Source organism: Myotis nattereri (genome assembly GCF_964212035.1).
Source record: "Myotis nattereri genome assembly, chromosome: 11".
In the NCBI taxonomy this organism is placed as follows: Eukaryota; Metazoa; Chordata; class Mammalia; order Chiroptera; family Vespertilionidae; genus Myotis; species Myotis nattereri.
Window position 1 is genome coordinate 71,275,340 of NC_138086.1, and position 25,338 is coordinate 71,300,677.

The 25,338-nt window shown below is 42.1% G+C and overlaps 1 protein-coding gene across 1 annotated transcript in view; it reads left to right on the forward strand.

Annotated features, from left to right (window-relative positions):
* PRKAR2B (protein kinase cAMP-dependent type II regulatory subunit beta) overlaps positions 1-25,338 on the forward strand; it is a 75,107-nt gene that overhangs the window by 16,455 nt on the left and 33,314 nt on the right. The window contains exon 2 of the mRNA XM_081101798.1: positions 6,957-6,992. Coding sequence (XP_080957924.1) covers positions 6,957-6,992 — 36 coding nt within the window. The remainder of the gene's footprint in view (positions 1-6,956; positions 6,993-25,338) is intronic.

Below are 25,338 nucleotides of genomic sequence, written 5' to 3' on the forward strand. Positions count from 1 at the left end.
GGAGATACAGTAGTGAAACAGACAGACAAGGGAGGACCTTGCCCCACAGAGCTTGCAGTCTAGTGTGGGAGGAAAATAAGGATAATAGATACCTTTAGATAGCACTGGTCACTGTGAAGAAAATGAGACAGGTGGCTGCCTGGACGTGGGCATGGAGGCGGGTTGGGACACCCCGAGGCATCCTCCGGCTTCGTGTATGAAAATTAGCATAAACCGAACAGAGGGTGGTGATACATTATTTCATTTAGAAACTATATAAATTAGTTTTGTTTTGAAGGTAGGTGTTAAACTGGAATAGCTATTATACCCCAGAGAATGGGGCTGTTATGCCCTTCCCTTGCTATTCCTTTGTTGTTGAATTTTATAGAATCTTAATTTTTTTTTAATCCTGAGAGATTAAACATAGCCTTGTTAAGAACACAAAAATTAAACTGTAACCAAAATTTTAAAATGAAGTTTAAAAATTAAAAAAATAAAGCAATAAAATAAGTGGGGCAAGGAGCTCGCTCTGTTCGCTCCCCAGAGTGTGTTGATTCACGGCACGGATATTTCCTCGGGCCTCTGCTCCGCCAGGCACTGCTCGGGCTTTGGGCACAGAGAGGCGGGAAGACCAGCAGGAGTCACAGGTGTGGGAGGCCCTAGGAGTAGAGGGGCTCGTTCCGTTTACCCCATGTCATGGAGGGCTTTTCTTGTAAGGGTACTTCAGGATTAAAGAAGACTTGAATCAGTTACACTTCTGGGTCTCCTGGGAGCAAAGGAATTGAGGCTAGTCTGGTGGAATATGGTTTGGGAGCTGAGGGGATTTCTGGTTAGACAAGCAGGAAGATACTCATAGAAACACAGAACTCTCAGTATTCCACTGGAATGGCATTTGGGAGGAAGTCAAAACTATATGAATATTTCTGTATTTTTCCTCGAGGATTCACTAAGATTTTAGCTGTATCCCTTTAAACTGTTAGCCGTTTAGTATATTCTTAAGTCACATTTCATGCTTCTCCAGGCAGATAATACATTTTCTACTAGTATTGTGTGTTTTTTTTCTGTTTTGTTGTTGTTGTTGTGTGTGTTGGGGGTTTATAAATACATTCACAGATTATTTATAGATAGGAAAATGCTAAAGGTGGAAATCAAGAGTCTGCGAAAACTTAATTTGACTTATCCCATTTTAAAACCATCTGTTGCTCTGGCCAGGTGGCTCAGTTGGTTGGAGCATTGTCATATACACCAAAAGGTGGCGGGTTCAATTCCCAGTCAGGGCACATACCCAGGTTGCAGGTTCGATCCCCGGTTGGGACATGTACAGGAGGCAACCCACCATTGTTTCTCACATCAGTGTTTCTCTCTCTCTCCCGTTCACTCTCTCTGACGTCAATAAAAACATGTACTCGGGTGAGGATTTAAATAAACATCATCATCTGTTAACCTTTGTGAATTTGTACTGCTGCTTACTTTGTATATGTTAAAGTGGAAATATTAAAATTGGTAACGTTAGCTCACAGGAAATAAACATCAATCTTTTACATTTGAATAGTTTACAGACACTTTCAAACATGTTTATGTTTTTTCTTCATAAAATCCCCCTTGAAAGAAGGGGGGCAGATTTTAACTTCTCATACTTTATATGTTGAGAATTTAAGTCAAAGTGACATGATTCATCCAAGGTTTCACAGAAGGTAACAGGGCCAGTAGTGGATGGAGCCTAAGCTACCTCTGGTAGCTAGACTAAAAAATCTAGAAAAATTCTGAAGGTTGCTATTAGTTTGCCAACAGGTTTTGCAGGAAATGTGCGTCTCGTCCTTGCAAGTGGATACTGAGGAATGTGGATGTGAGGGATTGGTTTTTGGTGACTGTCAAAATCCAGTGTTTACGTTGTCTACTGCATATCACTTGCCTCGTGCAACCATCTTCTTAACTGCCTGTTCCTGGGTCCCATTTACTATCGGGAAATGGAAATCATTCTTATAACCTGTCTACCCACAGTTTAAAAATTGATATAATTTCTAGCAAAAATATAAAGGAGAAATAAAGGAAAGCAATTTGCAGTAAGTAAAATGTATTTTGGTAGGTATGTGCATCAATATGTACATAAGACATAATGTAGTTAGATTTTCCCACTTATGTGGAAAATCACTGAGAGTATGAATAGTATTGCAGCAGTGACATGATTTTTTGAAATGAACATCTTTTAGTAAAATTCCAAACAAAACAAAACACAACACCCCCACCCCAAATTCCTTTAATTTATGTTGTAGTTGTGTTATGGAAAATTTGATGTATATTAAAACTGTATAAAATAATTATGTTTATATAACACAGTGTTCAGATGTAGGCTCAGATGGTTATAAACGGACTTTTTGGCCCACATGAATGTCCAGTGAGATATTTGAAAGTAGAACAGGACAACAGTTGTGGGATTCAGAACAGTTCTTTGTTGTACAGGTCTGTCCTGTATGTTGTCTTCCAAGTGCCAAGGATGTCTTCTGAATTACTGAGACAATGAAAAATTACCCCCACAAATTCAGAATACAGCTTCCAGATGGCAGTGCCACTTGTGTTGAAAATCTCTGCCTTAAGCACTTCAGAAAGACATAGAAACCTAAGGGACCCAACATTTCAGACCAGAAGCTTGCAGGGCTGTGATGTCATTGTCCAGAGAAACTAGAGAGGTAGGAGGAAAAGGTCTACTCTATTTTTCCCGAAGGCTAAGGTATGTCTCTTTGCCTTCCCTTTGCCTTTATTAGCCGCCCTACACTGTTCCTGTCCTGCATTCCTGTGGTTGAAGCTATGTGCTTCCCCTCTACCCCCTGTCCTTGTAGCTTTCTGGGGAGGCTTTCTTTAGACTAGGTTCTTTCTGAAGGAAAAATGGGTTTGAAAGTATCCAAGAAAATTGATGGAAGTGTAAATATACGTAACATGCAGTTTACCCAATGAAAGGCTTTTATGTAAGTAAAGTGTGACTTTGCAAATATACGGCTAAATTATTTTGGTACGTAAATTATGAGAATATTATCTCAATTAATTTGGAGAATAAAATTTTGCTATAAACTATAATATTTTGAAAATTGGGTTTGTGAATTATTTCACAAAGTTAATCTTTAATAACAGTACAAATCAATATGGAAGGAACTACTTAGCTATTATTGTGACTTCAGAAGTCAGTATTTTTGCTTTGTTTTTTAATGAGGCAGCATTTTTAGTATTTTTACATTTTTAGAATTTTTTTACATTTGTTGACATTATTACAGCTCCCCCTCTCTCCTTCCCTTGCCTCCCTCTACCTAGTTCATGCCTCACCCAGGCTTTCACCACACTATTGTCTGTGTTCATGGGCTATGCACGCACACACACACACACACACACACACACACACACTCTCTAGAGGCCCAGTGCATGAAATTTGTGCATGGATAGGGTCGCTAGGCCTGGCCAGCGATCAGGGCCGACCAGGGCCTTCCTTCATTCCACGCTGCCCCTTGGTGGTCAGCACATGTCATAGCGAGCAATCGAATTCCTGGTTGGTTGAACTCCTGAGGGGACAATTTGCATATTAACCTTTTATTATATAGGAGGATATGTCTTTGGTTAATCTCTTCCTGTCCTCCCCCCTCAACTCCTCCCCCATGAAATCTGTCAGTCTGTGCCATGCATTCATGCCTCTGGACCTATTTTGTTTGTCAGTTTATTTTGTTCTTTAGATTCCACATATAAGTGAGATCATGTGATATTTGTCTTTCTCTGACTGGCTTATTTTGCTTAGCATAACAACCTCCAGGTCCATCCATGCTGTCACAAAGCATAGAGATCCTTCTTTTTTACAGCTGCCTGGTATTCCATTGTATAAATGTCACAGTGTTTTTTATCCATTCATCTACTGATGGGCACTTGGGCTGTTTCCAGATTTTATCTGTTGTAAATAATGCTGTACTGAACATAGGAGTGCATATATTCTTTCTGATTGGTGTTTTTGGATTCTTAGGATGTATTCCCAGAAGTGGAATCACTGGGTCAAATGGCAGTTTCATTTTTAATTTTTGAGGAAATTTCATACTGTTTTCCATAGTGGCTGCACCAGTCTGCATTCCCACCAGCAGTGTGTGTGCTAGCATTCCCTTTTCTCCACATCCTCGCCAACACTTGTTGAATGGTAGCCATTCTGGCAAGTGTGAGGGATACCTCATTGTAGTTTTTATTTGCATCTCTCTGATGATTTGTGACATTGAGCATGTTTTCATATGTCTATTGGCCATTCATACGTCCTCTAAGAGAAGTGTCTATTCAGTTCCTTTGCCCTTTTTTTAATTGGATTTTTTTTGTCTTCCTTTTGTTGAGTTGTTGAGTTCTTCATATATTTTTGAAATTAACCTCTTATCAGATGTATCATTGGCAAATACGTTCTCCCATACAGTGGGTTTCCCTTTTCATTTTGATGCTGGTTTCTTTTGCTATACAGAAGCTTTTTCGTTTAATGTAGTCCCATTTGTTGATTTTTCCTTTGTTCCTCTTACCCTGGGAGATGTATTGGTGAAAATTCTGCTAGAGATGTCTGATATTTTGCTGTCTATGTTTTCTTCTAGGATTTGATGGTTTTGTGATTTACATTTAAGTCTTTTATCCATTTTGAATTTATTCTTGTGTATAGCGTAAGTTGGAGGTCTAGTTTCATTTCTTGGCATGTACCTGTCCAATTTCCCAACACCACTTATTTATTCCATTTTATATTTTTGCCTCCTTTGTCAAATACTAATTGACCGTAATGGCATGGGTCAGTTTCTGGGCTCTCTGTTCTGTTCCATTGATCTATATGCCTGCTCTTGCACCAGTACCAGGCTGTTTTGATTACACTGGCTTTGTAGTGTAGTTTGATATCCGGTATTGTGATGCCTCCAATTTTGTTCTTCTTTCTCAGGATTGCTGTGGCTATTTGGGGTCTTTTTTAGTTCCGTATAAAGTTTTGGAATTTTTGTTTTAGGTCTGTGAAATATGCCTTTGATATTTAATAGGGATTGTGTTGAATCTATAGATTGCTTTGGGTAGCATGGACATTTTAATGATGTTAATGCTTCCAGTCCATGAACACGGTATACGTTTCCACTTGTTTGCATCTTCCTCTATCTCTTTTTTCAGTGTCCTAGTTTTCCGAGTATAGGTCTTTTACTTCCTTGGTTAAGTTTATTCCTAGGTATCTTTTTGTTGTTGTTGTTATTGTTGCAATGGTAAATGGGATTTTTTTTTCTTTTTTAAATTTCTTTTTCTGAGAGTTCATTATGAAGCAGTATGTTAGTGCTCGGTGACCTAGGTTCAAATTCTCCAGCTTTGCCACAGGGGGCTGTGAAATCTAAAGCAAATTAATCAATATCTCTGAGCCTCATCAGTAAAATGGCATGGTTGCAAGGACTAATGTAAAACATCTGACATAGTTTTCTCCTCGTACTTGTTCCTATGCATACAGATTTTTCATGCAGTATAACCATACTGCTGGTAAAATTTTCAAGTCTTACTTTTACTTGATCTATTTCCATAATGTAAAAATCCTATATAATAAAGAGGTAATGTGCAAATTGACTGTCACACCCTTGCACAAGATGGCCGCCCCCCTGTGGTCAAAAATGGATGCCACAAGATGGCCGGCAGGGGAGGGCAGTTGGGGGGGACCAGGTCTGCAGGGGAGGGCAGTTGGGGGGGACCAGGCCTGCAGGGGAGGGCAGTTAGAAGAGATCGGGCTGGCAGGGGAGGGCAGTTGGGGGCAATCGGGCCAGCAGGGGAGCAGTTAGGTGTTGATCAGGCTGGCGGGGGAGTAGTTAGGTGGTAAACAGGCTGCCAGGCAGAAGTGATTAAGGGCAATCAGGCAGGCAGGCAGGCAAGCGGTTGGGAGCCAGCAGTCCCGGGTTGTGAGGGGGTGTCTGACTGCCGGTTTAGGCCCGATCCTTGTGGGATCGGGCCTTAACCGGCAGTCAGACATCCCCTGAGGGGTCCCAGATTGGAGAGGATACAGGCTGGGCTGAGGGACACCCCCCCCCCCCCCACACACACACAAACAGTGCATGAATTTCATGCACCGTGCCTCTATTTTTTTATAGTTACTGTTTTGAAAATATTGAAGTATTAAAAAGTAATAGGCCCATGACATTCTACCACTAAAGATACTGTGTACTGCATGATGTCCTGTATGTAAATAATATGGACAATAAACTTATTTCTGCTTCTCTCAAGAAATAAAGTTTTTAAAAACCTTACTTCTTGAGCTAACTAAAACCAAATCCAAGAAGAAACCGCAGAGCTGAGTTGAGTTGGGGAGTGGGCCCATATAGGATTACTGGTTGAGTGGTACACTCTCGTACACCAGCCTGAAATTGCAGTTCACAATATAGAGATTTGTGTGTCATGGACCTTGGGGTTACACAAAAATTGTCAAAACCACGTATCTTCAATTTGAGAATATCAAGTATATGTTGTCCTTTACCTAGTAACAACTTCAGTATACATGGGCATTTTAAATTTTGTTTCCTAATTTTTTTTCATTGTAAAATTATGCTGCTGAAGTTATATTCATACATTGGTTTTTCTTTCTCTGGTGGTATTTCTTTAGAATAAATCTTTTAAAATAGAATTATTCTATTAAAGGGCACAAACCTTTAATGGCAGTTGATGTAATTGCCAACTTATAAAAATATTCTATAGATTTACACTGTCTTCAGTTAAGTAGATTAAGCTATCTATAACGAGTTTTTTATTGAAAGTGTTTAAATTGATTGAGCAGGTGAAATATTTTAATTTGTATTTCTTTAGCTACGAGTAAATGTAAACATTTAATTTTTATACATTTGTGGTATTTCCTCTTATTTATTCACTTATTTTTTCATATTTAACTTCATGGGATCACTTAACAATTCAGTTTCTTTTCATGGCTGTGGCTTAATAGATTTTTATCTAATATTATTCTGCCTTTTTTCTTCCAGCTGCAGTAATAAACCGGTTCACGAGGCGTGCCTCAGGTAAGTCTGACTGAATTATGGATTGTGCTTACTAATGCTGACATTTTTCAAATGATTGCAGTATTGGAGAAGGTATGAAAAGAATAGTTGCTATAGAGCAGTGATTTTCAACCAGTGTGCCGCAAGAATTTTAAAACATGTAATACCTGACTATTTAGTCAGGGCCACTGAGCCCCTTTCCCTTGGATTGTCAAATTTAAAAAAATGACAGCAGCCAACATAACAAAGCCATCCAGTGTGAATGAATCAAAATTATACCTATTTTTTGGTCAGATTGGAAAAAAATGTTTAGTTTCTCTGTGCCATGAGTTGAAAAAGGTTGAAAATTGCTGCAATAGCCCGGCTGGTGTAGCTCAGGAGGTCACAGTTCGATTCCAGCCAGGGCATGTGCCTGGGCTGCAGGCTCGATTCCCATGGTGGCATGTGCAGGAGGCAGCTGATCAGTGATTCTCTCTCATCATTGATGTTTCCATCTCTCTCTCTCTCTCTCCCTTTCCCTTCCTCTCTGAAATCAATAAAAATATATTTAAGAAAGAAAATTACTGCTATAAAGTAGTATTTTATTTGTCATTTGCCCAGGAAAACATAACCTGTGGCATATGCAATAACTAGGAAATAATTGGAAATATTCTCCAATGGGCTAAACTTAAAATCATACTGTGCACTGAGATTAATGTACCTTTTTAAATGGAGACGCTCACCCTAATCTGTTTATTCCTGCTTTTGATCAGTTATTATCTGCATGGTTATCTGATTGAGGAGACACAGTTTAGAAGCAGTGATTTCGAAGATTGGGTAAAGGACACTACAAATAGTGTTTGATGATAGTTTTTAATAAAGGGCAGAAAAACTTAAAATGCAGTTACCAGAAGAACTTGTCATCATGGGCCATTTAGAATCAGAGCAAATGGCTTTACATTTGTTAATGCCCCTGTGGTTATTGCTGACTTAAAGATACCACAGTAACCTAATGCATATTCACAGTGATAGACCTTCGCATGAATGAGTGCTTAAATTAGGTTCACTACCTACACTGGTTGGGAGTACAGGATACAGTTGAGAGAGCATTTCTATCCAAAATGAAAAGGAAATATTCTACTTTTGCTCTTTTTAAACCCATTACTACTCTTAGGAATTACTTCTTATCTGTATGTATATCTTTTTAAATACACAGAAGTCATACACAATCTATTTTAGAATTTGTATGTAATTAACATTGAAAGTTTGGGGTTTAATTTTTCTTTAAGCTTATTGTAGGCTTTCTGTTTTGGAAGGTCATTCTTTTTGGTGGAAAAAATAGAAATATACCACTTATTGTTGCAATTATGAAAAATTAGCTGTGGTGGTAGATGTAGTCTCCCAATAAAACTCTGAGATTAAAACTAAGCAAACAGGAAGAAAACCAAGATGGCGGCATAGGTAAACACCGAAGTTAGCTGCCTCGAACAACCACTTCACAAATACAACTAAAAGACGGAACGGACATTGCCCAGAACCACAGGAAGACTGGCTGAGGGGAAATTATTCAACTAGAAGGAAAGAGAACAGCATACGAGACTCAGAGGAGGCGCAGTGCGGAAAATACAAAGGTGTGGAGGTACACGCGGAGCGGGCTGGTAGCTGAGGGCGCGGTTGTCGTTTTCAATCGGGAGGGAGTCTCAGATTCTGAGCTCCAGTTCTGGGCGAGTCTCTAGGGACCCAGACTCAAATGGGAGAAGCGGGACTGTCTGGCATCCATCAGAACGCGAGGGCAGCTTTCTCTCCGAGGTTTGCAGCGGTTGCTGGGACTCTGAGAGACAGAGCCTCTGGGGACAGGACTGAGAGCAGCCATAACTGCTCCCTCCGCCCGCCCTGTTTGATCGCGTGCGACCCGCCCCGCCCAAGCCCTGCGCAGAGCCATATGCCAGATAGCCTCAGGCAAAGGCTAGATTAGCACCTCCCTAGAGGACAGAAGTTTTCCCACTGCAGACACAGCTGATTCTCAGAGCCAGTTGGCCTGGAGGTCAAATCCCCCTAGTATTAACTACAACAATCAAGGCTTAACTACAACAAGACTGCGCACAAAGACCACTAGGGGGTGCACCAAGAAAGCATAAAAAATGCGGAGGCAAAGAAACAGGACAAAACTGTCAATGGAAGATATTGAGTTCAGAACCACACATTTAAGGTCTCTCAAGAACTGTCTAGAAGCCGCTGATAAAGTTATTGAGATCCTGAAGAAATCTAATGAGACCCTCGATGTTGTGATAAAGAACCAACTAGAAATTAAGCATACACCGACTGAAATAAAGAATATTATACAGACTCCCAACAGCAGACCAGAGGACCGCAAGAATCAAATCAAAGATTTGAAATGCAAAGAAGCAAAAAACACCCAACCAGAAAAGCAAAATGAAAAAAGAATCCGAAAATACGAAGATAGTGTAAGGAGCCTCTGGGACAGCTTCAAGTGTACCAACATCCGAATTATACTGGTGCCAGAAGATGAGAGAGCCCAAGATATTGAAAACCTATTTGAAGAACTAATGACAGAAAACTCCCCCTACCTGGTGAAAGAAATAGACTTACAAGTCCAGGAAGCACAGAGAACCCCAAACAAAAGGAATCCAAAGAGGACTACACCAAGACACATCATAATTAAAATGCCAAGAGCAAAAGACAAAGAGAGAATCTTAAAAGCAGCAAGAGAAAGAAACTCAGTTACCTACAAGGGAATACCCATACGACTGTCAGCTGATTTCTCAACAGAAACTTCGCAGGCCAGAAGGGAGTGGCAAGAAATATTCAAAGTGATGAATACCAAGAACCTACAACCAAGATTACTTTATCCAGCAAAGCTATCATTCAGAATTGAAGGTCAGATAAAGAGCTTCACAGGTAAGGAAAAACTAAAGGAGTTCATCACCACCAAACCAGTATTATACGAAATGCTGAAAGGTATCCTTTAAGAAGAGGAAGAAGAAGAAAAAGGTAAAGATACAAATTATGAACAACAAATACACATCTATCAACAAGTGAATCTAAGAATCAAGTGAATAAATAATCTGATGAACAGAATGAACTGGTGATTATAATAGAATCAGGGACATAGAAAGGGAATGGACTGACTATTCTTGGGGGGGAAAGGCGTGTGGGAGATGCGGGAAGAGCCTGGACAAAAATTGTGCACCTAGGGATGAGGACAGTGGGGGGGGGGGGGGAGGGGTAGGGTAGAGGGTGGGGTGGGAACTGGGTGGAGGGGAGCTATGGGGGGGGGGGAAAGAGGAACAAATGTAATAATCTGAACAATAAAGATTTACTAAAAAGAAGAAAAAAAAAAGAAAACTAAGCAAACAGCAATCTTGTTTCATTGTTCATCTAGTATGCCATATGGGAAAGACCCTGCCTAGCCTGTGAAGTTACACACACTTGAGTTCAAACCATCCATTTACTCTGTGAATTTGCATGTACTTTCTTTACCTCATTGAGTTTTACTTTCTTATTTTCATTCTTTCAGTTTGGGGTCATACCAGCTACAATCATACATGTTATGATGGTTAAGTTAGATGGTTTTTATAAAGCAGTATGTCTAGGCTCTCAAATTTGTTAGTGGTTCTTCTCTAGAACATTGTTTAAAGCAAAAGAAAATAGTAAAACCCTCAGCGCTGTGCCTTAGCCTGTTATTTAAAAAGCTTTAAAGAGTTATAACACTATTTGATAGTCATCCTTTAATATAGGCATCTCTTTTTATTGTTTGTACTTTATCATTTTTAAGAATATTTTAATGATTTTCCTCTATGGTTTTCCCTCTCCCCCTCCCCCGAATTAAAAAAAAAAAAGCCTAGAAGTGTCCCACTAATCTTGAAACAATGCCTTGCAGCATGAGGTCACACCTCTCTCTGAATTTTTTTTAACCCCAGGGTTTTATTTTGAAAGAAGTCAAGTTTATAGGGAAGTATAAAGAATAATTCAGTGATCACCTTTACCTAGATTTCCCAGTTGTTAATATTTTGCCACATTTGCACACTCTTTGCCTTCCTTCCTTACACATGCACGTACCCAAACTTTTGTTTTTTTTAACTGAACCTTTTAGGAATCCTAAATCCTTCATGGATATCTCCTAAGAACAAGTTATATTCTTCTACATAATATAACACAAGGACTTTAATCTTGATAAATGCTATTAACTAATATATAGTCTAGAGTTCCATGTTCTCAGTTGTTTTGATATGTCCTCTCTCCCTCTCTCTCTCTTTTTTTTAATCTGAACAATGAAGATTTAATTAAAAAAATAAAATGTACAATTCAGTGGTTTTTATTATACTCAGAGTTGTACAATCTAACAATTACCACTATCTAATTTTAGGATCTTTCCCTTTTCTTTCTTTGTTTTTAAAAACACATGCTCAGCCCTAGCTGGTTTGGCTCAGTGGATAGAACCTGGACCTGCGGATGGAAAGGTCTAAGGTAGCGGTTCTCAACCTGTGGGTCGAACGACTCTTTCACAGGGGTCGCCTAAGCCCATTGGAAAACACATACATAATGACATACTGCTTTTGTGATTAATCACTATGCTTTAATTATGTTCAATTGGTAACAATGAAATTGGGGGTCACCACAACATGAGGAACTGTATTAAAGGGTCGCGGCATTAGGAAGGTTGAGACCACTGGTCTAAGGTTTATTTCTACCTCAATTGCTAACTTCTACCCAGCCTGGCCCTGGTCCGGGCTTGGACAGGAGGCAACCAACTGATGTGTTTCTCTCACATGGATTATTTCTGTCCTTCCCTCTCTCCCCCACTCTCTCTAAACATCAATGGGAAATATCCTCGGGCGAGGATTAAAAAACAAACAAAGGTGGGTAACCTGATCAGAAGGCCAAATCTTCAAAGTGCATGCAAGCTGCTCCTCCCAGGGGGTCCAGACTGAATGTTCTAGAGCATCTCCAGGAAGGCCTGCGGGGATGGTGCCTCCACATTCTGGAAGGTGTTCTGGACTCTGCCCTACAGGATGAAGTAATTCAGCTCCAGACAGATGAACCCGAAGTGGTCCTCATCGAACAGGATGCAGACTCCAGGGTAGTGCACGCAGTAGAGGAAGCCATAGCGGGTAACAATAGCAGTGTCCACGCTAGCACAGAGACACATCCTGCAGGTCCGGGGTTAGTTCTGGTCTATTGAGCTCATGCCCACAGGCAGAACAAACGGGACCGGCTGCTCCTCCGAAGCTGCAGCCCCGGACTCCCCGCCGCTGTGCTGGGCAGGGCTCTGCCAGCCATGGCCCTCGCTTTTTTTCTTTCTTTTCTTTTCTTCCCGGATCACCTGCTCATCAATCTCCAGTACCACGTGGGAGAGCTCGTTGAAGTTGCAGAAGATCTCGCCATCTCGCAGCTGGATGTGGCGCTTGAGGTGGATCTCTAACGTCTCCATGGAGGCTCCCATGATCTTCGTGACCCTGGCATACTTCCCGTGGAACCTGAGCATGGCAGTCTTTACTATTAAGCCCTCGTATTCGACTTGGAAGAGGCCTGGCCTGATGAGGTCGTCCGGGTGGCGTGGCGGGAGGTAGAGGCGGCGGGAGGTCACCAGCACCCACCCCATGCTTCCCTAAGCAGCGTTGGTAAATCTGTTAGGTGGTCTGTATTCTTGCACAGGGTGGTGAACCTGTCCTTCCGAATCTGCATGTCGCAGTTGTGGGGCCTGCCGTGGAGGCCTTCCATGCGCTCCACCGCGGCTAATTTCCGCTCAGTCAGGCGAACTCTGAACGCGGGCTCGAACTGCATTGGGCCATCCACATGGGTGTTAAGGGAAGGTCCGAACGTCCAACCAGTAATGCCTAAGCCGTCCACCGCGACATTCAGCAGTCTTCTATAGTCATTACCTAGCTGCCACAATCCCAAAACGTGTCTGTACGGGTGGAACAGCTTCGCATAGACTTTTCGATAAGACATACCGATCATCTCCAGGTTCTGCAAGTTTTCACCAACACCAAACTCCTTGCGGCAGCGCCGTCTCCAGATGCTGTCCATGTGCAGGATGTGGTGGAATCTGGTGCAGGCCTGGGCCAGGCTGGGCAGGTCGGTGCCGGGGAGCCAGGCGAAGATCTCCACCAGCACCTCCACCGGCAGGTCCTGTAGCGAGCAGTGCGGGGGCGGCCGGGGTGGCATGGGGCTCTCGATTCCTCCACTCCCCGCACAGCACCCAGCTGCGGCGTCTGCCTCAACTTGCTTTTCGGCGGGGGCCGGCTTGCCATCGGCTGCTGCCGGCTCAGCTGGGCGCTGGCGCTTCTGACGACACCCACATCCCGGTGAAGAGCCCACACCGCAGAGGCAAGCGCACTCCTCCATGCCTCCAGGTGTAACAGCCTCTACAGCATGCCTCTTTCTTATTTTATATTCAAGCTCATTCAAGGCTTTTATGTTGCAACTCTGCATTTCTTATTTTTCATAAATTGACTTCCTGAAATATTTGCAATCTGCTCTTTTAGAGTTCTGAAGGTCATCCCTAACAGTGAAACAGTTCACGGTGTCGCCTGTTATGATTTCTTAGATTGCGTGGGCACAGCCACTGTCTGGTCATTACGCCCCATTGCTGTTCATGAAATCTTTGTATTGACATTTAGTGTTGCTTTCATGAACTAGTGTTAAGCATTACTTGCTCTAATACATAATTACTTCTTATAATAGGAGTGAAAATTTAATTCCAAATTATGAATTTGCTGATTTTCTCTTCTCATGTGGATAATTAACCACATCTAGATTTTTAACCATAACATGAGCATTGAGTTATAACTATATTTTTATCAGAGCTAAAATTTTATGTTTTTTCCTAAACGAGAATTTAGAATGATTCAGAGGTGAAATTAAGTTTTTAAGTCTCACAACCCACTGTATAAAATGACATATTAAAAATTCCATGAAACCACCCCAAACAGAAAATTATTAGTTTCAAAGAAAGTGGTGAGATAGCAGAAGTTCAGATCTTGTCTTGAATCTGATTCAGGGAACATATGCTTCCTTTTGTTTTGAAAATACTTTGTAGCCATGGTGTTCATCGTTTTTACTCTGAAGTTATTTGATGAAATATTTAGCCCCCCAATGATTTTTCCAGGGATCATTCTCCAGTTGTCAAACTATTTTCCTGATATGACTGTATTGACATGTATATTAAATGGCCATTTTTGAAATGAAAATTTTTGAAGTTTATTTCAAACTTGGCAATCACGAACACTAGGTGGATAATGCACATTGGGAGAATACTTCTTTAATTAATTGATTCATTCAGCAAACATTTACTGAGTCCCTACTATGTGCCAGATACAGTGGTAGGGATGCAAGAAGAGTCAGATATAGCCCTTGGGAAGTTCATAGTCTAGCAGGGAAGTGGACTGTGACTCAGTGTGGTAAATACCACAGTATACACAAAGAGAAAAGGAGAAAACATATAGTTCTTTCAGGGTGTGGCTCACAGGTGCCGTTTGAGCTGATCTTAAAATTAAGGCTCATAACATGGGTTTGAATAGGAAGGGGAACATTTGTGTTTTATTACTAATAACTAGCTATTTTATTGTAAACAGTCTGTTTTCATAGAATTGCTCTGCACTCGCCTCTGCCATCAAGCACCTGTGGCATGGAGTAAGCAGATGCCCATGGCCATGGCCAGCAGGGGCTTAAGGCCAAGAGCTACTTCTGCCTTTAACTTACCGTTGTTTTAAAATCTGAGTGTCTTGCCCTAGCCGGTTTGGCTCAGTAGGTGGAACGTTGGACTGCAGACTCAGGGGTCCCAGGTTCAATTCTGGTCAAGGGCACATGCCCAGGTTGCAGGCTCAATCCCGAGTAGGGGGCATGCAGGAGGCAGCCAATCAATGATTCTCTCTCATCATTGATGTTTCTCTTTCTCTCTCTCTCTCTCTCTCTCTCTCTCTCTCTCTCTCTCTCTTTCTCTCTCTCTTCCCCCCCCCTTCCTCTTTGAAATCAATAAAAATATATTTTAAAAATAAAATGTAAGTATCTCTTACCAGAGTTGGCAGTCTGGGCTCTGGGTTTAGATTGACCTGGGTTGGAGTACTGCCTCTGCTACTCATATATCCCATGTCCACTTATTAAAAGTGTGTGTGTGTGTGTGTGTGTGAATCGCACGTGCACACTCAAGAGTGTATGCAGCCTTAGTCACCTTCTGACACTCCATTTCTTCATGTAGAAAAAGGGGATAGTACTTATCTCACAAGATTATTGTAGTGTTTGAATAGTAGATAATCCATGAAAAATGCTTAACACAGTATTATCTCCAGTTTGGTTTCACAGTATCAGCATGTTCTCCAAATGTGTCTCTTGGATGGACAGGGGCTTCCAGGGTCTTAGACTGGATGTTGAAGTGGGTCAGAAATAGCCTGCGGATGGCAAAGATTGACCTGAAGGATTTGTTAAAAAGATGATACCCAGGAGAACCAAGATGGCGGCATAGGTTAACGCCGGAGTTTGCTGCTTTGAACAACTACTTCAAAAGTGAAACTAAAAGACGGAACGGACATCACTCAAAACCACTGGAACGCTGGCTGTATGGAAGTCCTACAACTAGGAGGAAAGAGAAACGCATACGGACACTCAGAGGAGGCGCAGCGCTGAAGTCAAATTCTGAGGTGCGGAGTGCGCGCACGGAGCGGGCTGGCGGCGGAGGGCGCGGTTGGCGTTTTCAATCGGGAGGGAGTCGCAGACTCTGAGCTCCAGATCCGGGCGAGTCTTTAGGGACCCAGACTCAAACGGGAGAAGCGGGACTGCCTGGTTTCGGTCAGAGTGAGTGCAGCTTTCTCTCCGAGCTTTGCAGCGGGTGCTGGGACTCAGAGAGGCAGAGCCCCTGGGGACAGGACTGAGAGCCGCCATAACTGCTCTCTCCGGCCCACCCTGTTGATCCTGTGCGACCCACCCCGCCCAAGCCCTGCACAGAGGCATTTGCTGGATAGCCTCAGGCAAACGCCAGATTAGCACCTCCCTAGAGGACAGAAGTTCTCTCACTGCTGACACAGCTGATTCTCATAGCCACTTGGCCTGGAGGTCAAACCCTCCCTGGAATTAGCTACAACAATCAAGATTTAACTATAAAACCACGAACAAAGACCACTAGGGGGTGCACCAAGGAAGCATAACAAAATGCGGAGACAAAGAAACAGGACAAAATTGTCAATGGAAGATCTAGAGTTCAGAACCACACTTTTAAGGTCTCTCAAGAACTGTTTAGAAGCCGCCGATAAACTTAATGAGATCTACAAGAAAACTAATGAGACCCTCGATGTTATATTGGGGAACCAACTAGAAATTAAGCATACACTGACTGAAATAAAGAATATTATACAGACTCCCGACAGCAGAACAGAGGAGCGCAAGAATCAAGTCAATGATTTGAAATGCGAGGAAGCAAAAAACACCCAACCGGAAAAGCAAAATGAAAAAAGAATCCAAAAATGCGAGGATAGTGTAAGGAGCCTCTGGGACAGCTTCAGGCGTACCAACATCAAAATTATAGGGGTGCCAGAAGATGAGAGAGAGCAAGATATTGAAAACCTATTTGAAGAAATAATGACAGAAAACTTCCCTCACCTGGTGAAAGAAATGGACTTACAGGTCCAAGAAGCGCGGAGAACCCCAAACAAAAGGAATCCAAAGAGGACCACACCAAGGCACATCATAATTAAAATGCCAAGAGCAAAAGATAAAGAGAGAATCTTAAAAACAGCAAGAGAAAGAAACTCAGTTACCTACAAGGGAATACCCATACGACTGTCAGCTGATTTCTCAACAGAAACTTTGCAGGCCAGAAGGGAGTGGCAAGAAATATTCAAAGTGATGAATACCAAGAACCTACAACCAAGATTACTTTATCCAGCAAAGCTATCATTCAGAATTGAAGGTCAGATAAAGAGCTTCACAGATAAGGAAAAGCTAAAGGAGTTCATCACCACCAAACCAGGATTATATGAAATGCTGAAAGGTATCCTTTAAGAAGAGGAAGAGGAAGAAAAAGGTAAAGATACAAATTATGAACAACAAATATGCATCTATCAACAAGTGAATCTAAGAATCAAGTGAATAAATAATCCGATGAACAGAATGAACTGGTGATTATAATAGAATCAGGGACATAGAAAGGGAATGGACTGACTATTCTTGGGGGGGAAAGGGGTGTGGGAGATGCGGGAAGAGACTGGACAAAAATCGTGCACCTATGGATGAGGACAGTGGGTGGGGAGTGAGGGCGGATGGTGGGGCGGGAACTGGGAGGAGGGGAGTTATGGGGGGGGGGGGGAAGAGGAACAAATGTAATAATCTGAACAATAAAGATTTAATTAAAAAAATAATAAAAAAAAAATAAAAAAATAAAAAGATGATACCCAGGGTGAGGCTGAAATCAAGACTCAGTTCAACCGAGGCAACAGGATGAAACCAGAGGTGCCAGCAGAGGGAGGTAAGACGAGAGAGGGGGACCTAGAGAGATTCTCTGAGATGCCCAACCACAGTCTCTGGGGATCTTTGTCCAGGCTTCTCCTTCAGATGGAGTGCAAGTAGCTCTTACCACTCCATGCACCTGTTATCTGTCTGTGCCCAGGCTGATATTAAAATGGATTCTCAACCGTGAATAGGTACAGATAAAACCAAATGGACACTTATCCCTAGCCTCTTCCCTCTCTTTCTTCCTCTTCTAGCAGTGGTCATTTACTGCTACTTTTTAAGCACACTATGTTCTAGCAGTCCTTAGCCTGCTGTGGGAATTAGATTCCAGTGGAATCTATGGGAAGTGTTGAGCCTGGTTCTTTTTTGTTAGGCCCAGGAATGCTGATAAACTGTCTTAAGGCCAGTGAGAAATTCAATTATCTCTTGAATTTAACTATATTTTCTCCAGAGTTCTCTTCAAGTCCTCTAGGGAAGAGAGGGAGAAATGCAATAGTAAAAACATGATAACAGTTCAGGGCAAGGCAGGGTAGGGTGTCTCCTGCTCCTGTGTCCTCAGATTCTTCACACCAGCAGACTCAGGGGGATTTAGAAAGTGACATGGGATGCCTGTGTAGCTCCCTTAGCCCCTTGTGTGTCCTGGTTACTGGCACTGCCTATAAAACAGACACGAGTAGATAGGATGGACATTGTAATTTATCATAACCACTAGAGGCCTGGTGCACAAATTCGTGCACCAGTGGAGCCTCTCGGCCTGGCCCGCAGGATCGGGCCAAAACTGGCTCTCCACCATCCCCCGAGGGGTCCTGGATTGCGAGAAGGTGCAGGCCAAACCCAGGGACCCTACCAGTGCATGATCAGGGCTGGGGAGGGACACAGGAGGTTGGCCAGCCAGGGAGGGACTGCAGGAGAGTTCCAAGGTGTGTCTGGCCCATCTCGCTCAGTCCCTATCAGCCAGACCCCAGCAGCAAGCTAACCTACCAGTTGGAGCATCTGCCCCCTGGTGGTCAGTGCATGTCATAGTGAGCAGTTGAGTGGTGGCCTTAGCATATTATTAGCATATTACGCTTTGATTGGTTGAACGGAAGACCGGATGGCTGAACACTTAGCATACTAGGCGTTTATAATACAGGGTTCTCTAATTATGATCAGAGTTTAGATCGCTGCTCCATAAATTTTCCGTGTGAAGGGCCAGTTTTCCCCCCTATTGCTGACCAGTACTTTTGTAAAATGTAATAAAATGGCCATGGCAGAATCAAATAGCTAGAATAGTTCCTACACATTTGCATGCTCTGTACTAGTACTTATCTCATCATGGGCCATTGTGGTTTGGGCAACATAACCTTGGTATGCTCTGTCTGAGATATAAAAGTTCTCATAAAAAGCTTTTATAAGGGAAAGTCACTCATTTACCTGAAAGAACTGCTTAGAAAAAAAACCTTACCCCTTCGGCATTTTGTGAGGACAGATTACAGTGTGTACATGCCCCACAGTGTGGTGCAAGGGTGGAAAGCAGCAACCCTGCTCCAGGCCCATGGTTCCCAGATTGTTACTGCTGCTGCCTGGCATGTGCCTGTTCCTGTTGGGAACATTCCACGAACTTTGCTTGTGTAGCCTTGCTGCCCTTCCCACACATCCCCAAGCAGGCTACTTCCCCCTCAGCATTCTTTCTTTCTTTCTGGATGCCATCTGTATAGAGAGTACATCCTCCTGCTGCTGTTACTATTGCGCATCATTTAATATTGCAGTTTGTTCATGTGTCTCTTTTCCTCTACTGAACTGTGAGCATCATGACAAATATCTACATTTGTCAAAGAAAAACACAGAAGTGAGAGTACTGGGAGGATGGGAAGATTTGGCCAGACGTGTGTGATGAGGTTTAAGGTTCTTGAAGTAAGGACCAGCCAGGTATGTAGTTACAGAGTGAGACTGCTAGAGCAGATGAAGTTTTTTATTGGCGTCAAGGAAGCAAACACAGTTTGAGGTTGGGATTGGACATTGAAGTCTTCTGTGATGGTGGCAAAATTGAGGAGGGAAATAATTGAGTCAGGTACCAATCAGGAGGGGTGCCTGGACGCTCTGAATCTCAGAGGAGCACAGGTGTTTGCACAGGAGGACCAAGTAGTGGTCTGGATGCCAGTGTGAGGAGCCATGAGAGTCCCTCACTAACTTTTGGACCCCACTGTGCGCAGGGAGTGGGTCTTTCTAAGAGAAGTGGTGTTCTTGGAAAAGAACCAGGTTCCGGCTAAGGCAGAGCAATATCGGCAATGTTTCATAAAAGCACTTGAGGGTGTGGGGAAAGTGTTGAGAAGGAGAGTAGTAATGTACATGAGGAATCCATAGGTCAGCAATTCAACCAGAAGGGCATGGTTCGATTCCCGGTCAGGGCACATGCCCGGGTTGTGGGCTCGATCCCTGGTTAGGGGGGGCATGCAGGAGGCAGCTGATCAGTGATTCCATCATCACTGATGTTTCTATCTCTCTCTCCCTCTCTTTACCTCTCTGAAATCAATAAAAATATATTTTTTAAAAGAAGAAAAAATGATATTCTCATTTGATTATACTTATTAATATTTACATTTGGTCCATTAGAAACATTTTTAATATTTAGTAACTTAGTGTAATATGATAATTAGACTTTATTGTACCATAGTGAATTCTTGATAGAAACCATATCTATTAATTAAATTATTAACATGTATACTTAATAACCGTGGCCCTGTATCTTGTCTGTCAGTGGGTTAATGTTGACTTTTACTACTTTCTATTTCTATTGTCACTATACCCATTACCATACACATAGATTGCTGTAGTGATGCTAAGTGGCTTCTCTTGCTTTAGACTTCCTTTTTTCTGACTCATCTAGTAAATCTCTCATAATATTCTACATACGACATGTAATGTGTGTGTGTGTGTGTGTGTGTGTGTGTGTATTATGTGTGTATATATAGTTGTTGTTATTCTTTACCCGGGGATATTTTTTCATTGGTTTTTAGGGGGAGGGGGAGAGACACAGAGAGAGAAACATTGATGTGAAAGAGAGACATCAATTGGTTGCCTCCTGCACGAGCCCTGGGGCTGTAACTGAGGTACATGTCCCTGATCAGAATCAAACCCGAGATCCTTCAGTCATGTCTATATATTTTAAATCAATATTCAACTTGAGACCCTTAAGAACCTAGACTCAGTTACTGGCAAAAGTAGGTCTACAGTTGTGAGTATGGGAAACACGGAATTTATTCTTGTATTGTTATTTATTAATTATTGTATTATTCCATAAGAACAACTGTAAACCTTTTACCCTGTTTTCTATTACCCCTAACAAAATCCTTGCCATCCAACCAAGCTGTGGCTACCTACTGTATTCTGAACGTTCTTTAATTTTTGTTGTTGTTGTTGTTAATCCTCACCTGAGGATATTTTTCCATTGATTTTTAGGGAGAGTGGAAAAGAGAGGGAAAGACAGAGAGAAACATTGATGTGAGAGAAACACATCGATTGGTTGCCTCCTGCATGAGCCCCAACCAGGGCCTGGGCTGGGGAGGAGCCTGCAACCAAGGTACGTGCCCTTTACCGGAATTAAACCCGGGACCCTTTGGTCCACAGGCCAGTGCTCTATCCACTGAGCAAAACCGCTTAGGGCTAAACATTCTTTAATTTCAAGTATATCATGTAATAGAGCAAAGTACTATTATTATCCCCATTTTATAGACAAAACTGAGGGACAGAGAAGTTAAATAACTAGTCCAAGGTCCCTCAGCTTGTCAAAGTTTGTTTCCTCCAGATGTGGGCTTTTTGCACAGCCTTTCTTTGGGGCTGAAGTCTTACTCAGATGTCATCTTGAATGAATATCTGTGGAGTGATTCAGTTCTTCAGTGAGTGACACATGATACCTACTATTTACTAGTACATGGAGGAGAATGCCTCTCCCAGGAACTCATGTTTCAGCCAAGATCTGGGAATAAGTGGGTGGCAGGTTTTTGGGTGGGGGGAGGGGGGAAGCACTCCAGGGGGTTCTATGTGCAAAGGCCTGGTGCTTACTCTCATTCATGGGCAAGTATGAATGTGTGTGTATTCTACTTCATCATTATGTGTTTGAGCTTATGCCACAAATATCAATCTATTTTTTAAGGTTTATTCCTCATGTGATTCCTATACAACTGTATTTATTTAAACACAACACCTCAATGAGGTAGTTCATAATAGCCACACTTTACATATGAAAAAAAAATTGGGATTCATAATGCTTAGTAATGTACAAAGGTCACGCAGTTAATAAGTGGCAGGAAAAAAAATGGCAGAGCTGAGATATGCCTCACTATATCTGAATCCTGTGCTCTTTCCCCACACTGTATATCAGTCACTCTCTATTTAACCACAGATAATAATTTATACTACTGCCTGAACAGATAAATTAATCTCCTTAAGCAGCTTGTAGTTAGCAGAGTGCAGAGACCCTATTTAGTACTTAGTACTTGGCATCTGTCATAACACCAAGCACAGCTTTACAAATAGAGTTGTTTCCATGTGTTGGTTTCACTAAAACTGGAGGCATTTTGCATATGATAAAATAAAATTTTATTAGTTTACAAACGAGTTATTTGCAGGGTGCCGGTGTCATTTTCATAAAAACAGAAAAAGCTATTTTTTTAAAAAAATACCAGTCAGTAGTTCTAAAATCCATCATTTACATTCCCTGGTATCATAGATGAACAATTGTGGGTACTCTTGTCAGAACCACACAGGGTCCCTGAATTATGTATCATCCACTTTTGTTGTTAGAATTTCATTGAATAGTCCCTAGAGTTTGCACTTACTATTTTGCAAATACCGCTTCCTTGTCAATGACTGCTCTGTGGTTTTATTCTTAGTTATTTTTGGTAACTGGGTGGAATCTTTATTATATTGTTTTCCTTTTGGTCCTGATCTTTTTGAACAAGTGTTGCCCTTAATTTCTGATGTCTCCTTCCTTGTGAGCTACTGAAACACATATTGAATTTAATGTAGTGAAAATGAAAAACGTATTGAAATGTTGGGGGTGGAGGGCAGGGATGCAGCTGGGCTTGGGCTTTGAAGCACTGTTAGGGATCTCTTGCCTGTACTTCTCTCTCTTGTTGTGGGCTGCTTTCTCCAGACGGTGGGGGATATGGCCACCACAACTCCACACTTTACAGTAGCCACCAGAACAAGACGGACCTGCCATTCCCTCCGAGGCAAACCCCCCATAATCTCAGGAAATCCAGTCATCCTGGATGGACCTGGAAGTTGTCTCCTTTGCCCATCTGGAGTCTGCTGTGACACAGGGCTCAGAAACCCCACCTCCCCTGGCACTAATTTTAATTGACCCGTTTGGATGATTGGAGTCATGTCTGCGAGCTGATTCTTAGTTTAGATCAGCTGCCCTGAAGAAGCCCTGTCTTTCTTTGTGGAAGGTAGCTTCTCTGTTGGCCACTGAGTTTCCTTTCCAGCCTACGGGGGCCGCTGCAGTGTCCTCAGCACATTGGCAAACCGGAGATAGCTGACAAGCCCTGCCGCGTGCTTGAGGGAAACTCGGGTGACTTGTTTTACCACCTGCCTGTATCACCGCAGGTGACTCATTTGGATGTGTCTTTTCCTATTGAGGAAAAATTACTATTTTATGGTAGAATAATGCTTCACACACAGAATGACAATAAATACCAGACAAATGTTGCTTCTCTTCAGAATGAAACTATTATCTTGCATATCAATTCATCTAGCTACTAAAGGAAAAAGCCCCAAAGGAAAAATGATACTTTACATTCATCCCACACATTTTTCAAAGAGATAAAGTGGAAGATGAAAGGTCACTGTAATTTTCTTCCTACAAACTCTTTTTTATGTTATTTCTTCAGAACATTAAGAGCAGCCAACTGCCCAGCCAGTGTTGCTCAGTGGTTGAACATCGACCTATGAACCAGGCGGTCATGGTTCGAATTCCCGGTCAGGGCATGTACCTGGGTTTCAGGCTCGATCCCCAGTAGGGGCTGTGCAGGAGGCAGCTGATCAATGATTTGTCATTGGTGTTTCTTTCTCTGTCTCCCTCTTCCTTCCTCTCTGAAATCAATAATAAATAGATATATATTTTTAAAAAAAAAAGAGCAGCCAACCACCTGGTCCTCTCATACTATGCAAAATTACTGCATTTTAAAATCAGATTGGGTGTTTTTTCTAGACTTACAATTGTTTTTAATTTGTGAGAACTTTTTTTGTGCAAAAATGTTTGTTTTAGGCATGCTTATTCTCTGATAACTGTAAAAGAGATCGCTATATATCTGGTTGTACTATCACTTCCGTTAAATTAAAAAAGATCTATCATTAACTCACTATTTGCAAGACTGTTCTGTGCATACTGTGAGATTGCTGAAGAGGAGGAAGGTGTAGCTTGTGCCAAAGTCCCTGGAACAGCTGGCAGTGCCCGGGACTGTCCTAACAGACAGTTAGTTGTAGGACAGCACCGCAGAGTTGGGTCATGGTCAGTGCCACCCCCTCTGATTCCACTGCACATGTTCTACAGAGAGCCTCAGAGCAAAGGAGCAGAGAGAGACATCCCACTTGGCGAGTTTGTGCCCTCAGCGGGTGAGGCGGAGATGTGCCGCTACCGTTCCTGCTGGCTCGCTGTCAGTGCCGCGTGCCTCTCAGTCTGAGCACTTCTCGGGTTTAAAGGTATCCATTTTCCACACATGTGGCTTCTAAATGTAAGCCAGCATCTAGTGCTCACAGAAGAAAAATCAGTCATTCTGAATGCTGGAGGGAAAAACCGTTGTGGACTTACTCTGGGGCCTTAGGACCATGTTGAGCAACGGCTTCCTATGAGATTTTCAAGAATAGCATTGACTGTTGGAGATTTTTGCCTCCCATGTTGCATTTAGAATTTACCCCCGCATAATATGTGATTACACTGAAGGAAAGGGACAGATGAGGTACATTTTGTGTTCCTACGTAGAAGGAAGCTTTAAACTAACTCTTGTGCTTGGGGAAAGTGTCAGGGAGGGTGTGGCATTTGCACAGAGCTTTGGGAGAAGAGTCCGATTTTGATAGGTGGGAAGGGGGACCAGGAGGGATGAGTTCCCCATTGAGCAAACCACATGAGCTATTGTGCTGAGGGAATAGTGACTAGTCTAATAAGGTTAGAATTGTATGGACTTTATTATAGTCCATACATAATATATGGTAGGAGGAACGTACCAAAAAATAGGTTTGAATCAGGTCATGAGAGACCCCCGAAAGTCCCGACACGATTGTGGATTTTATTCTGTATGTTGTGGGAAGCATTAATAATTTTTGCCAGACATGTACCATGACTAGGAATGATCTGGATGGAATCCCTGTTATTCTCCACATCTCTTTCACCTTGATCGTTACCCAGGAACAAACTGAGAAGAGGTGAACTCTTTCTGCGCATAGCTACATGTAACCACCAGACCGCCTTACTAAGGTGTGTGAATAGGAGGAATTGAGGGAGGTAGAGTTAGACTTGGACCCACTGTGCTGTTACTAACATACCTATTATATGTGTTATACGCCCAACAGTTTAGTGTTATAATTATTGCTTTATGCAGTCTTGTCTTAAAGAAACAGTAAGTGTTCATATAGTCTTATGTTTACTCAGATATTTACCTTTCCCAGTAAACGGCTTGTTCGTACTATCTTCATTTCTTTCTGCCAGATTGAGTTAGCATCTAGTGGCATTTCCTGTTAGCCTGAAGGCCTTCCTTTAATATTGCTTATAGGGCACATCTGCTTGCAACGAATTCTCTCAGTCTTTGTTTATCTGAAAATAAATTCATTTCACTTTCATTTTCAAAGGGTCGTTTTTTTGTTGGAAGTAGAATTCTTATGAAACGTTTTTCTTTTTCTTTCAGGAATTTGAATATGCCATTCCTGATCTCTATTGTTTTTGTTT